Source organism: Anabrus simplex, chromosome 1 (assembly GCF_040414725.1).
Source record: "Anabrus simplex isolate iqAnaSimp1 chromosome 1, ASM4041472v1, whole genome shotgun sequence".
Classification (NCBI taxonomy): Eukaryota; Metazoa; Arthropoda; class Insecta; order Orthoptera; family Tettigoniidae; genus Anabrus; species Anabrus simplex.
Genome location: NC_090265.1, coordinates 1,569,280,507 through 1,569,297,327, shown reverse-complemented (window position 1 = coordinate 1,569,297,327; position 16,821 = coordinate 1,569,280,507). Strand labels below are relative to the sequence as shown.

The following is a 16,821-nucleotide window of genomic DNA, read 5'->3' as shown; positions in this document are numbered from 1 at the left end:
GTTAGCCTACGCAGTGGCCTCCACGGTATGCACTAGCCAGCGTATTGGTAGGTGTGCTAGGTACCAACTGATGAGCCCACCCTAGCACACGAGGGCGAAACGCTGGCAACCAAGAATGAGCTAGCTGGAAAATTTATAATGTCCAATAACGGACCATTTATATTGGTATTATAAATTTGCTCATTCAGGACAAATATTTCAGATTCCCTATGGGAATCAACATCTATATCATCTGATGGCCAAGCAGGCATCAATTTTTAGTGATGAGACAAAGTCTCTTAGTGCATTGGCACTGCCGGTGGCTCCAGTTAGCCTACGCAGTGGCCTCCACGGTATGCACTAGCCAGCGTATTGGTAGGTGTGCTAGGTACCAACTGATGAGCCCACCCTAGCACACGAGGGCGAAACGCTGGCAACCAAGAATGAGCTAGCTGGAAAATTTATAATGTCCAATAACGGACCATTTATATTGGTATTATAAATTTGCTCATTCAGGACAAATATTTCAGATTCCCTATGGGAATCAACATCTATATCATCTGATGGCCAAGCAGGCATCAATTTTTAGTGATGAGACAAAGTCTCTTAGTGCATTGGCACTGCCGGTGGCTCCAGTTAGCCTACGCAGTGGCCTCCACGGTATGCACTAGCCAGCGTATTGGTAGGTGTGCTAGGTACCAACTGATGAGCCCACCCTAGCACACGAGGGCGAAACGCTGGCAACCAAGAATGAGCTAGCTGGAAAATTTATAATGTCCAATAACGGACCATTTATATTGGTATTATAAATTTGCTCATTCAGGACAAATATTTCAGATTCCCTATGGGAATCAACATCTATATCATCTGATGGCCAAGCAGGCATCAATTTTTAGTGATGAGACAAAGTCTCTTAGTGCATTGGCACTGCCGGTGGCTCCAGTTAGCCTACGCAGTGGCCTCCACGGTATGCACTAGCCAGCGTATTGGTAGGTGTGCTAGGTACCAACTGATGAGCCCACCCTAGCACACGAGGGCGAAACGCTGGCAACCAAGAATGAGCTAGCTGGAAAATTTATAATGTCCAATAACGGACCATTTATATTGGTATTATAAATTTGCTCATTCAGGACAAATATTTCAGATTCCCTATGGGAATCAACATCTATATCATCTGATGGCCAAGCAGGCATCAATTTTTAGTGATGAGACAAAGTCTCTTAGTGCATTGGCACTGCCGGTGGCTCCAGTTAGCCTACGCAGTGGCCTCCACGGTATGCACTAGCCAGCGTATTGGTAGGTGTGCTAGGTACCAACTGATGAGCCCACCCTAGCACACGAGGGCGAAACGCTGGCAACCAAGAATGAGCTAGCTGGAAAATTTATAATGTCCAATAACGGACCATTTATATTGGTATTATAAATTTGCTCATTCAGGACAAATATTTCAGATTCCCTATGGGAATCAACATCTATATCATCTGATGGCCAAGCAGGCATCAATTTTTAGTGATGAGACAAAGTCTCTTAGTGCATTGGCACTGCCGGTGGCTCCAGTTAGCCTACGCAGTGGCCTCCACGGTATGCACTAGCCAGCGTATTGGTAGGTGTGCTAGGTACCAACTGATGAGCCCACCCTAGCACACGAGGGCGAAACGCTGGCAACCAAGAATGAGCTAGCTGGAAAATTTATAATGTCCAATAACGGACCATTTATATTGGTATTACATACCACTTAGTCGAGCAGCTCTTCTTCTTTCTCTCAATTCTTCCCAACCCAAACATTGCAACATTTTTGTAACGCTACTCTTTTGTCGGAAATCACCCAGAACAAATCGAGCTGCTTTTCTTTGGATTTTTTCCAGTTCTTGAATCAGGTAATCCTGGTGAGGGTCCCATACACTGGAACCATACTCTAGTTGGAGTCTTACCAGAGACTTATATGCACTCTCCTTTACATCCTTACTACAACCCCTAAACACCCTCATAACCATGTGCAGAGATCGGTACCCTTTATTTACAATCCCATTTATGTGATTACCCCAGTGAAGATCTTTCCTTATATTAACACCTAGATACTTACAATGATCCCCAAAAGGAACTTTCACCCCATCAACGCAGTAATTAAAACTGAGAGGACTTTTCCTATTTGTGAAACTCACAACCTGACTTTTAGCCCCGTTTATCTGTATCGCTTTCACTTTTAAAATTGCTTAATAATTCATCATCTTCATCATCTTCATCATCACTTCCCACTGTGGTTACTAACTGAAAGATTCTTTGATCCGAAGTAACATTGTGTCGAGAGTAACCAGCTTGTTGTTCTGCCATGCTTGTTTACATTACAGATGAACTCCACAGATGTCTACAGAAAGCTCTGTAAGTGACTTCCCGAAGCTATAAGCCATGATCAATTAGTTCTACATAATGTCCAACAGATGGCAGAACATGCCAGATATTGAATTGGCACTTGAAAGTGAACCGGGAAACTGAAAAAAAAAAAAAAAGTTCATGTGCACAGTCTGTAGACGGGCATAGCAGTGGTGGAACATCTGTGTCAGCCGTCTATAGGCGGGTGTAGCACTCATCAGGTTAACCAAGTCATTCGCACACCAGTGTGATTTGGTATCTCTTATTCATGATTCATTCTATCCATCTCACCTTCAGCATTCCTCCATAAGACCCCATTTCAAAAGCTTCTATTCTTTTTTTCTTTTTGAGCTAGTTATTGGCCATGTTTCAGTTCCATACAAAACCATACTCCAGGCGAAAGTCTTCAAAAACATTTTTCTAATTCCTATATCAGTGTTCGAAGTGAGCAAATTTCTTTTCTTAAGAAAGGCCTTCCTTGCTTGTGCCAGTGTGAATTTTATTTCCTCCTTGCTTTTGCCTTCAATATTTATTCTACTACCCCAGTAACATCTACTTCCCTTTCTTAATGTAATATTTCTTGCATCATCTGACTCTGTTCAAACTCACTATATTACTTTTGTTTTGGATTTATTTATTTTTATCTTGTACTCCTTCTCAAGGACTATGTCCATACCATTCAGCAATTTCTCCAGATATTCTGCAGACTCAGATAAAATAATATCATCAGCAAATCTCAAAGTTTTGATTTCCTGTACTGCGTGTTCTGTATAAATATTGAAAAGGAGGTGGGACAAGCTCCAGCCTTATCCCACTCCTTTCTGGATTGCTGCTGCTATTTTGTTGCCCTAGATTCTTATCACTGCAGAATGATTTTTCTACAGATTGTAGATAACCCTTCTTTCTTGGTATTTATTCCTGATCACCTGCAGAATCCCAGATAGCTTTGTCCAATCAGTATCATCAAATGCCTTTTCTACATTTACGAATGTCATGTACGTAGAGTTGTTCTTTGTAATTCAATCCTCTAAGATCAGGCGTAAAGTCAGGATTGCTTCACATGTTTGTACATTTCTTCTGAAGTCAAACTAATTTTCTCTTGACTCAGCTTCAACTTGTCTTTCCATTCTTCTGTAAATAATACGTGTTACAATTTTAAAAGCATTAGATACTAAACTTATGGTGTGGTAGATTTTCATGCTGGTTAGCACCTGCTTTCTTAGGAATAGGTACAACAGAATTCTGTCTAAAATTGGATTTCAGGTTTTATACACTAAGTGGATTAACTTCGCTCTGCTGGTTTTTCCTATTACAGTCATTCTGAGGGTGTGTCATCAACTCTAGGTGCCATTCCTATTGGGGTGTCTCAGAGCTCTGTCGAATTCGGACCTCAAATTGGGTGTCCCATTTCATGAGCATCAAAGCCACTTCCTGTTCCAGAACGTCACCTTCTCTCCATTGATACAATTGTTGAATATGATCCTGCCATCTTTCTGCCTTGTCTTGCTTCCCCGGAAGTAGTTTTCCGTCTGAGCTTTTAATATCCATATGCCTAGGTTTCTTTTCTCCAAAGGTTTCTGTGATTTTCCTACATTCAGGATCTGCCTTTCCTCCTATTATCCAATCTTCAACAGTCATGCACTTCTCTTTGTGCTATTCTTTCTTATCTGTCCTGCACTTTCTATCAACTTCGTTCTTTAATCTCCTGTATTCTTATCTGCCCTCCTAGTCTTTTTGCATTCTTGTACTTTCATCATTCATCAATCAGGTCTGGTATTATCTGAGTTATCCACTGATTTTCACGTGATCGTCCTTTCTTCCTAACCCTTCTTCACCAGTCCTACTGATCTTATTTTTCACCACTATTCCGTTATCTATAGTTTTTTCTTCAGCCTTTTCATTTAGTCCTTGTGCATCATGTTCCTTGAAACAATCCCTCGCTTTCTTATTTTTTAACTTATCTAGATCCCATCTCCTTGCAATCCTTCCTTTCTTCAATTTCATCAACTTTAGATGGCATTACATCCAAGTTGTGGTCATTGTCCATGTCTGCTCCTGGGAAGATCTTGCAGTCCAGTACCTGGTTTCTTTATCTCTGCCTAATCATAATGGGGTCTATTTGATACTTTCCAGCGTCTGCAAGTCTCGTCCACGTATACAGCCGATTTTGTGGTGTTTGCTCCAAGTATTTGCAAGGACTAATTTATGATTGGTGCAGATTTTAATCAGCTGATTTCCTCTTTCATCCTTTGTTCCAGGCTGAATTCTTCTAATGTATTACCTTCTCTTCCTTGGCCTACCACTGTATTCCAGTCTCCCATCACAATTACATTCTAGTCTCCTTTTGCATATTATATTGCACCCACCCATTCCTGAGTCCCAACCAGTATTTATCTCAGGGGTGTTACGGTTCAATGTATGGCACAAATAACAAACAAACAAACAAACAAACAAACAAACAAACAAACAAAGAAAAGTACTAAGATACGGAATCTCCAATTTAAATATAGGCGCAATGAAATTAGTACTACAGAGTTGTAACTTTTTGATGGCTTACTGATAAATAAAATCATGAATAAAAATATATAAATAAAATTACTCAAAAACTTAATAAAATTAATAAGCATAATTAACCAAAATGTCCGTAGTATGGGCGCCAGAGTTCACCAGAATGGATCCCTCAAATTTAGATAAGAGCATGATAAACTGTATATCCCAGGGCGTGTACATAATGCTGCGTACTGGTACATCTGCTGCAGGCCTTACCTAACCTCCTGAAAACGACTGATTAGGTAGGAACTGCACCTAGGTTCATCAATAACACTGATTCTAAAATAGCTAACTATATTCTTAACAAATTCCGTGCATGAGCACCTCATCAACATACAACATTATACATATAATACACACATAAAATATTGCTGGAAGACTCCATATTTACAACAACAACAACAAAAATAATGAAAATAGTGGGAAAACGAAAGCGAGAACTAAGCTACCATTTGTAGATAGTCCGATGAACAATGTACATGTATGAAGATAAATACCCTTCACTGTCTCTATATCAATTCGACTTACCGATTCTCATATTCGGCAGTTATCACATCACACAGATACTGTACCTTGTACTACTGTGTTCACATATTTTAACACTTGTTGTAAAGATATATACACACGTCTGTCAATCCTCAACATATAAATTTATGGAAAGTCTGAGATAGCTTTCACCAACATATAATGCTAGGCCGCCACAAGTGCTACAATACTTAATGCGCAAGCACTCTCCACAATCAGTCACTTTCCACGAACATAACAAGACTACACTCCACGAACGTTTGAAGTCCAGTCCATTGCAGCCGTGTCACTCCAGTACCGTGTATCAGCACTACTTCCTTCTCGTACAGTGTGTCAGTTGTCGTTCCTTCATACAGTGTTACTGCTTGTAGTTGTAGTAGTTGTCTTCCTTCTTGTTCCTTTACAATCACCTCTTACAATCTCCCTTACAATGTTTCTTACAATGTTCCTGGTTGCCGCCGTATGATCAACCTTTATAGACATCAACATCCCCCTCCTCTCAGATGATACGTCTGGATTGGTGCTTGTCAGCCAATCATGAGTGAACCTCTTGTCAAGACCAAGACCTGAACTACTTCTTCCTCCCAAGACAATAACAAACTCTGGGGTATATTCCATGAGTCACCAAATTTTCCTAATACAACAACGAGCTCATCTCATCAGGCTGGGATATATACATGACTCATGAATTTCCCGACACAAGTACATCACAACAAACACTGGGGTAGCCATATGACTCATTCAAATTACCAGAGTTATTAAAGCAATGTTTTCCCACTCATCCAAAACAAATTACTCATACCTACATATTTGGATATCTTCCAGCTTACCAATATAAATGGCAAAATATACAAATGAAATACTGATAATAATAATAATAATAATAATAATAATAATAATAATAATAATAATAATAATAATAATAATAATAATAAATCGAATGCTGACAATAATATCTCTAACTTCTACATATAATTCTGGGGTGTGATATATGTACTATCACAGAGTTCAACGGGCCATGAAAATTATTAACATTAAGGCTCATAATAGAAACAAATTAATTAATTACACTAAAACAGATCAAAAGGGAAAACGGGAAGCTCCTTCCGAGAAAAAAGGGACGGATATATTAAACGGTCACCAAGGGTTTACTAGTGTCTACAATAACAAGAACTTGGAGTTGTTTCCTTTGCAAATGCTTAAGGAGTATTTTATTCAGAATTTTATCTGGAACAAAAAGAAACATCGTTGACTCTTATTTGCCCATTAATCTGGCAAATACATTTCTGAAAATTAAACACCATCTAAAACCTATAATCGCTGAGGGTTGAAACAGCAACCCTTAAGAGAATACTACGACCAGTATGGTCGAGACCATTTACCTGTTGGAAAGGTGGGCGCAAGCACACACATTATGTCATCGCCTCCACCTTTCCTGAGTGAAACCCATCCAGGATTGTTCAATACCATCCCGGGTTCCGAACTCCAAGACATGCTACAGTTAATGGAAGGAATACGACAAAATGACCTTAACCTCAACATCCAGATGTAGAGATTAGCTATCAATATTATCATAAAACTTAGCTTCCTATTTACAGCATCTTGACATTTATTATATCATTTCGCCAGCTGACTTCCGTAGTCACTGTTGACATCATCATCCGAATCAATCCATATTTTATTATCATTGGAGATCATTATCATCTTAACCCGGAGTCATCATTGATTTCATATTTTAATTTCATTTTTCCCTTGTTGTCATTTATGATATTTTAATTTTTTGTTCTTTTGCTTCTTCTTCCTCTTCTTCTTATTATTATAAATTGTTTCACAAACTATTATTATTAACCCTTAATTTATCCGGTTCTGATCCTGTTCGGCACTCAGCGATTAGTCAAATCTTGATTTACTTGGATTATTATTATTATTATTATTATTATTATTATTATTATTATTATTATTATTATTATTATTAATTTTTAATTTTAATTTCCAGTCTTTAGAATTTAGTCGCACATGTTAAATCCCAGATGAGCATCCAAAATTCAAATTCACATTGGTCGGGACACAATAACGGTAATTGAACCACAACCTTTCTTCAATTCGTACTGTAATTTATGGGGACACCATGTCCTCCCAAGACAGATCTCAAATCCCACACCCCACAGCTGGGCATCTCCATCCAGTCCCTGCGAGTGCTAAATTATTCATTAATCCTCAGTGCATGGACTTCCTCTGCCACTCATAACACCGGAATCTGCATAAAACATCGACTTAGGCCTCGATATTCATCTATTTCTTCATAAACATCAGTACGACTCAATTTTCTCTCATGCCGGATTTTTGTCCCACACGACTTAACAAAAATGGACTTAACCCACTCCGGGTCTTCAACATGGTGTGACCATCATATCCTAGTGCCTCTATCACTTCTAAAAACAAATAATTTGATTGTTATTAAGCCCAAAAACATTAGATCATTAAATAATATTTAATTCAATTTTACGGCATGAATTAAAGGCTTCCACGTGCCACATATTATCTCCCCATTTAATTTGATTTAAATCATTCTTAGAAATCAGGCCCATGCCTTCTTCGCAAAGTTTTATTATTACACACTCATTTAGACTTAACCCGTGTCCACTTATCATCTTGATGTTTTCAATGATTATTATTACTGATGTCCACTGGCGAAACTTCGTGGCACACAAAATCACTGATAGTAACATTAAAACAACCGGACACCAATCCTGTACAACAACATTAAAATTCGCTGGCAACCCGGCACCTCTGGATTATCATACAACATGAATTAATATAGATATAAAAACGATTACCTGACATAAGTCAGTCAAATACATCTGGAGCAATCCTAACATGAATCTCAAATTATCTTAAATGCATAGTGCTCCTTCACAATAAATGAATGAACAAAATCAAGCACTAATAAAACAAACAAGAATATAAAGAATGCTTGATATAATTATTTACATATTTAATTTGTTCCTTTGTCTACCTATATCTTAATTGGACGAGCCAGGAAGCAGCTCTCTTAACGTTTACCATAATTAAAGAATATAATTCCCCCTGTTATCCTTAATTTACATAATTAAATTTGTATGGTAATCACCTTTTCCCTGTAGTTTGCTAAACCGGACAAGGAGCACATGGCCCGTCCATTTTAGCATGTCATCCTTCTAGTTTCCATGCCAGCATTGTAGAGGTAAACCTTCACACTTTTCAAATTTACACATTTTAACTTGTCAAAAAAATAACACTTGGAACATTTTACACTCGAATATTAACAAGGAAATTTTTATACTTCTGGGCTTTTATCTGGCCCATTAATTTACACATACATTCTTCATTCCTTCCCGGCACTAAGCAACTTATGATACAAGGGTATCACCTTCAATGGTCCGGCGCGCAATCAAATTTTGAACCTGGCACTTCGTAAATGTTTGCATTCCTGCCGTCTTATGTCCTCATGGCTGACCAGGTATCAGTTTGGAATCTACTGTTCACTGGCGTCTAATTATGCTGAACAACCGCGATCGTTCTCGTGAAATATGCCCTGTTCCTAAGATATACCTTTCTATTGATCTGTCGGTAGGGAACTACTTGTAAACTTTCTCCGGTATCCAAACTCATGATACTGTTGAATGTTCAAGTCTGTAACGTATACTATTTTGTGTACTGGATCACTATGCTGTCACGTAGTGACGGTCCAAATAAACTTCCCAGAGTGAGGTGTTGTGTGATGCATGCCCCTCTATTTATACTATTTTCACTCCTTTTCCGGGTTCATGCAAGGTTACGTTAGAGTGAGAAACTCCAACTTTCCCGTTTGGCTACACACAGATCTGCCTGTGGCTTCGCTTCGTGGTCCTCCTGTGTGATTAATCATTTCTTGCCTCTGTGTGAAATTTGAATTCAGATCCATCGCGGGTTATTACAATAATAATGAACTTGGCTCCTGTCTTGCCAGCAGGCAAGTTTGCACCATTTGTAGCGTCCCTTGCTTTTAGCCAATCAGAGAATAGTGTCACTGATTTCTGAGAATTACGACAGTAAATCTACATAAATTGCCAATTTTTAATATCAGGTCATACTTCTAAATTCTTCCTCATACTGAATCTGTACTCCGTTTTTATTTATTAATTTTATCTGCGAAGTTTATCCGTGTAACGCCTCCCACAATATAACGTTGGCATGATTGCCTCTGAGACAGTTTCCTGGCGAATTTTGTCATTGGCCCAATGCTGAGTGGGAATTCAAATCTCGCTTTATTGCCTTGCCTTGCCAACTGCAGCCTTCAAACACGCCTCTGGCGTTGGAATTTCTGTGACGTCATCTCCTAGAACTCCTACGTGCTGTTTTCCTTGTCCTTTGTATAGCCCGGCCCTGAGGCTATGTAAGTTTCCGCCTTAGTTCGGAAATACCTACAGTATTCTTGTTCCATCTTGATAAATACTTCTGGTTACACTATTTCTGCTTTCTGTTGTATTTCCTGACCATTTCCTAATCCCAGTGGAGACAGATGTCTGTACGTATGTCCCAACTCCTTACAGGCGACTGGTCTGTACAAAGTATAATATTTTATGCTTAGGGTATTTGTAATATATTCCTTAATAAATGATTGAATGATGCAGCCCACACCCCCACCAGGGTACAATATAAAATTTATTTCTAGGGCCGCGTAGCTTTGAGCTTGCATCCGGGAGATAGTGGGTTCAAACCCCACTGTCAGCAGCCCTGAAGATGGTTTTCCGTGGTTTCCCATTTTCACACCAGGCAAATGCTGGGGCTGTAGCTTAATTAAGGCCATGGTCGCTTCTTTTCTACTCCTAGACCTTTCCTATCCCATCATCGTCATAAGACCTATCTGTGTCTGTGCAACATAAAGCCAGTTGTAAAAGAAAAAATCTCTCTTCATATATTTTTCTGATTTCTTCATCATTTGCTGAACTAGTAGGCACATAAACTTGCAGTTTTGTGGTGGGCATTGGCTTAGTGTCTTTCTTAACAACAATAATCTGTTTGCTATGCTGGTCGTACTAGCTTGTCTACTGCCCTGTTTTCATTCAACCAACTCCTGCATTCCCTGGTTTGATTTTATGTTGATAATTTTGTACTTGCCTGACCAGTAATCCTACTCTTCCTGCCAATGTACTTGACTTGTACCAACTATCTAACTTCCATTTCCCTTTCCAAATTTCCTAACCTACCTCAACGATACAGACTTCTAACATTCCACACTTCACCTGGCAGATTGTCTTTATTCATCTTCCTGATGATTGCTCCCTCTCGTGTAGTCCCCACCAGAGATCTAAATGGGGGGCTATTTTACCTCTGGAATATTTTACCCGGGAAGAAGCCATCATCAGTACATCATTTATTCATATAGGGAGCCGCATGTCCTTGGGAGTCAGTTACGTCTCTGGTTTGCCGTTGTTTTCAGCTGCGTAGCAGTATTAACAAAGCTTAGACTTGAAATGAAGTTGGACCCTCTTGTTAATTTATTCCTATAATTGCACTTCAATACGGAACAAAAATGAAATGTATAGCTTATAATTAAGGAACTTAAAGGCAAAAGACCAAGAGGTTGGCCAAGGAAGAGGTGGATCAATCAGCTTTCAAATGGTCTAGCTAGATGAGGTCTTGATTTGCAGCATGTTACGGATGAAGACATCTACATGAACAGAAGTAAATGGAGAGCGCTCATTCACTCCACCCGTGAAACTGGAACTGGTTCATGATGATGGTGATGATGTCTGTCAATCATCCAGACTTCCACCCTTGCAAGTTCTGAAAGGCTGCTACCCAACTTTCGATGTACTGTTTGGGGTACCATTCAGTAGTGTGGTCTCTTGTCGGATAACCATCCAGTATGGTTGTACCTACGTCTCCGCTATCTGCTTCATTGGGATGCACAAGCCTGCCCACCATGGCAAGGTCACATTATTCATAGGGGAGATGAAAGAAATTATCCTTTTTTTTTTAAATTCTTTATGCATGAATGACACTGGTTATGAATCTACAGTATTTTAGTTTTCCTGAACATTAGCAGAACAGTTGGCATATTTTAGGGATTAGTCTTTAAAGAACAACATGCATGACAAATTTCAGTAATTTGTGTAAAAACTATTTGCAAATTAATAATGGAGACTTTTTCGTTGTGTAGGTATATTCGCTTTATTTACAACCGTGTTATCCTGGAAAATGCTCCAGTCCGTGCTGCTGCTGTAGCTGCTATGGCACAGTTCGGTGCTACTTGTGCGGACTTACACCCTAACATCCAAGTCCTCCTGGCTCGATGTCAGATGGACACCGATGATGAAGTTCGTGACCGAGCTACCTACTACCATAGCATCCTTGAGCGGCGAGATAAAGCACTTTCAAACCATTACATAGTAGAAGGACTTCAGGTATGACAATTTTATCATAATTAAATAATACCCTCAGTCAGTAAAGGGGGCAAGTCTTATTGAAATCCTTTCTAATAAACACAGGCAAATAATATAGCAACAAAAAGTTTTTTTGTCACTATGAGTGCATTCAGTAAGTACAGTTGAACCTGAGTTATACATAATTATATCAAGATGAAGAGCATATTTTATTTATAACTCAGAATTGCTTACAAATCAAGTTTAGGTATTATGTTATATATCTAGGTACAGTAATTATTGAAATAATTTTCTCTGTTTTTCAGGAATGAGATTGAAGACGGGTTATTTTAGAGATATAAGTTAAAAACGTAATTTGTAGTGATTATTCTTTTAATATATCAGGTTGGCTGCATTATTAATCAACGTTGTTGAATTTGCACCCAATTTTTTAAAAATATATGTAAAATAGCGTTTCTTTCACTAATTACTGCATAGTGTGGTTTAAGCAATTCCTAAATCTCCAGCAAGTTCAATGTTAGTTTTAAGTGGATTCTTGTCCACTTGTCATATAAATTGTATTTTCTCGTCTAGTGTGTAACTTTTCCTCTTTCTGTTTTCCATGGCCGACTGACATCATTTACAATTTCTGCTAATAGAACCACACAACTGGGCAAGTTGGCCGTGCGGTCAGGTGCACGCGGCTGTGAGCTTGCATCCAGTAGATAGTGGGTTTGAATCCCACTGTTGTTTATAAGTTTCTTTCCGTATTGATAGATATTACTTTACAAAAAACAATATAAATATTTATATTGTTTTTTGTAAAGTTGAATCCCACTGTCGGCAGGCCTGAAGATAGTTTTCCGTGGTTTCCCATTTTCACACCAGGCAAATGCTGGGGCTGTACCTTAATTAAGGCCATGGCCGCTTCCTTCCAACTCCTAGGCCTTTCCTTCCCATCATCGCCATAAGACCTATCTGTGTCGGTGTGACGTAAAGCAGCTAGCAAAAGATAGAACCACAGTTTTTCATGCTCAAGATGGCAAATGTCAGCTGTTGGAATCATTTTAATGTGTCTCATTTAAATAACTGCTTGTACAGGGTGTCCACCCGTATGGAAAACCGGGGAACTGGAATATATTGATTGATTGATTGATTGATTGATTGATTGATTGATTGATTGATTGATTGATTGATTGATTGATTGATTGATTGATTGATTGATTGACTTTAGCAGTGGCGAAGTTAGGGCTCGTGGCCCTCTCTTACACTTAACCACATAATTAATCTACTGATAATACATATATAAAAGAAATGTACTTTTCTATCATAAAATCAAAGATAAGCTAAAAATTACAGATTTGGACAACATATAATGAAAGCAGAGTTCAACAAACAAAATAGAATAAAATTTGGAGTGTATAGATAATGAGAGACAAAGTCATAATGAAAAAGTAAGATACAAACTGAAAAAAAGCAATGCAAAAGAGAACACAATAAGTAATAAAGTAAATGGAAATATAAGTATGGCCATAAAATTGATCTATGTACATGAGTAAGAAGCTAAAATTACGCACATTACACTATAATAATAATAATAATAATAATCATAATAATAATAAAAATCACAATCACACAACCTATCATACGTCATCATACACACGAAACATATCAGGGAGTTCAGAAAAAAATCTGGAAATTCGTTCTTCTGCCAGATAATATGGACATAACGTATTTATCCATGTAATAGAACTACATTTTTCAGTTTTTATAACATTAATCTAGGGCATGTCTTTTGTGCCAGAAAAATAATTGCAAAGAAAAATTAATATTAAAAAAATGTGATCTTGAATGTGAAGTAACCGATAGCATCAATAGCTATATAGATAGCTTATGGCAAGCAGTAACGACTATGATCGATCGATTGATCAGTGTTTCAATCTACTTGCTACTGAATAATCTGTGTTGTTGGGGAATGGCGAGCACGATGAATTAGGCCTATATTGCATTCTCAGTTTTTCTAATCGCTTAAATACTTAGCTTCCACAACAAAATATGCACATAGACAATATTCCACAGCCCAACATATGACTGTTTACTATGTAATTACGTGCGATAGTTACTACCTCGTAAAATGTAAAAACAGACAAAAAACACTGACTGAATGCAGGAAAGTGTGAAATTGGCTTGAAGTTAATACTGATTCGAATGCTCATTATTATTATTATTATTATTATTATTATTATTATTATTATTATTATTATTATTATTATTATTGCTATTACAATTATACATATATATAATTTGCTCGCACCGTCAAGGACCACGTTAAGTCTTGTTGCATTTGACACTGAACGTGGCCTTCTTTAGAGCCCAAATTTCCCTCATTCTTTGTGAGTCGGCCTGTTTGCGCTCCTCTGTCCAAGGGGCACCTTGTCTTCTCTTTGGTTGCTCGTATCAGTTTAGCCCATTCGTCAATATTTTCTTGCGGAAGTCATCTCTGTTAAGGGCGTCTTCAGCTGAGGCATGTAACATTTGCAAGTCTTCTTTGGTATGTCTAAACCAGGGAATTGTGGTTTTGGGGTTTGAATCAAAAAAGTGAAAGATCTCTTTAGTTAACTTTCTTCCGTCCATTCTTTTCAGATGACCATAAAATCGTGCCTATCTTTTTCGGGTTGTTTTGGTAATTTTCTCTATTTTGCTGTAGATTTTACTGTTGGATCTCTTTTGATGGATTCCATTTCTGTACTTTGATCCCAAGATTCCTCTCACGATTTTCCGTTCTCTTTTCTCCAGTTCTTCAAGGAGTCCTTTGTTGGCATTTAGAGACAGGGTTTCGGCTGCATATAGAACTACTGGCTTCAGAACTGTTTCATAGTGACGTATCTTGGTGTTTTGGGAAAGGCATTTTTTGTTGTAGATTGTGCAGGATGTTTGGTAGGCTATCCAGTTTGCGTACTCACTCCTGAAGTGCTTCTTTGTCCAGTCCATTTTTCATGATGATCTCACCCAGGTATTTGAATTTGTCTACTCGGATGATGTCCCCGTATTTTTTATGGAGTCTTGGTGGAGCCTCTTTGAAGTTAGTCATCACTTTTGTTTTCTCAAACGATATCTGCAAACCAGTTTGTTCGGCAATTTCCTTTAAAATTTCAACTTGAGCTCTAGCGGTTTCTATATCGTTTGAGAGAACAGCAATATCATCGGAAAATGCTAAGCAGTCTGTTGCGATCCCCTTGGATTTGGTTCCTATTCTCAATGGACTGTAGTTGGTTTCCTGTAAACTCACCCACCAGGTTCTGATGATCTTTTCAAGAACACAGTGGAAGAGTATCGGCAATAGCCCATCACCTTGTCGGACTCCTGTTTTGATGTCAAAGGAATGCGAGAGACATCCGTGGAACTTCACCTTGGATTTTGTATCGGTCAGGGTGGCTCTAATTAATGCCAGCAGTTTCAAATCAACTCCAAATTCATTTAAGATGTTTAGCAGGACTTCCCGGTCAGTGGAGTCGTACGCTTTCTTAAAGTCCACAAAGACAGAACCATACTGCTTGGACCTTAGTGTACAATATCTGATGATCGTTTGGAGATTTTGGATCTGTTCAGCTGTTGAGCGACCTTTTCTGAACCCTCCTTGGTATTACCTATTTGATGTTTGACTTGTGCTTCCAAACGCTCCAGGATGGCAAGTGATAGAATTTTGTAAGTCACGGGTAGCAAAGATATTCCTCTGTAGTTGTTGATGTTCTTCATGCTGCCTTTTTTGTGTAATGGATGGATCAAAGCTATTTTCCAATCTTCGGGTAGGGTCTCCTTGTTCCAAATTTCTTCTATTTCCTTTTGCAAGATATCAAGTGATTCCTCTGGGGCATATTTCCATAGTTCTGCTACTACTGAGTCTTCCCCCGGCGCTTTGTTATTTTTGAGACGGGCAATGTGGCGCTTGATTTCATCTCTGTCGGGTGGTCTGAAATCTGGGTACCTGAGTAAGGGTTCCTTGGTCTCAATGGCGCTTTAAGGTTTAGAGCAATTAAGTAAATTCTTGAAGTAATCTGCCAGAATGCTGCAATTTTCTTCATTTGACGTCGCCAGTGTGCCGTCCTTTCGCTCAAAGCATAAAGATGGTGGTTTATAGCCAGTGAGTTTGCGTTTGAAGGCTCTGTAGTACTTTCTGCTTTCATTCTTCCTAAAGTTTTGTTCTATCTTTTCAATGAGAGATTTTTCGTATTTACGTTTCTCAGTTCTGAACACCCTAGCTGCTTGGGCACGTTGGGTTTTGTAGGTTTCCCAATCATTTTCTGATTTCGTAGAGTTGTACTGTTTCCACGCATTGAGTCTTTCTTGGAGGACTGATTCGCAGGTACTGTTCCACCAGGCATGCTTTTTGCTTCTCTTGATTTCTGCAATGTCTTTGGCGGCCTCAACAGGGAGACTTTTGGCGTTGGTAAAGTCACAGTCATTTGGTCTAACCTTCTCCTGGAACTCCTCGACCCTTTGCCGAAGTTTATCATTGTCGAAGCGTGTGATCTGTTTGGTTGTCTTCCTTGTGTTTGCGGGAATTTGTTTGAATTTGATAAGAGACATATAATGATCTGAGGCCACATTGATGCCTTTCTTTACCTTGACATTCATAATCTCAGGGCTGTTTCTCCTGGAGATTGCAACATGATCAATTTGGAACTCTTCGAGAGCTTGGACGGGAGAACGCCAAGTCATTTGCTTTCTGGGTAGACGGCGAAAGTGGGTCGACGACCAGCAGGTTGTGATTTTCGCAAATGGACACCAGTCTTTTGCCGTTGGGATTGGTTCTTTTGTGAGCAGGGTAATTTCCTATAACTTTCTTGTACTTCTGTTCACGACCTAGTTGGGCATTGAAGTCACCCAAAAGAAGCTTGACATGGTGTTTGGGGATTTTGTTTAATTTTTCATCCAGTAGGTCCCAGAAATTATCAACTTCGTCTGGATCAGACTTGTTCTTATCGTTTGTAGGAGCATGTGTGTTAACTAG

At 38.8% G+C, this 16,821-nt stretch overlaps 1 protein-coding gene across 1 annotated transcript in view; it reads left to right on the top strand.

Annotated features, from left to right (window-relative positions):
* The window catches only part of gammaCOP (coat protein (coatomer) gamma), a 513,985-nt gene that overhangs the window by 338,456 nt on the left and 158,708 nt on the right, over nt 1-16,821 (top strand). The window contains exon 10 of the mRNA XM_067138134.2: nt 11,609-11,852. Coding sequence (XP_066994235.1) covers nt 11,609-11,852 — 244 coding nt within the window. The remainder of the gene's footprint in view (nt 1-11,608; nt 11,853-16,821) is intronic.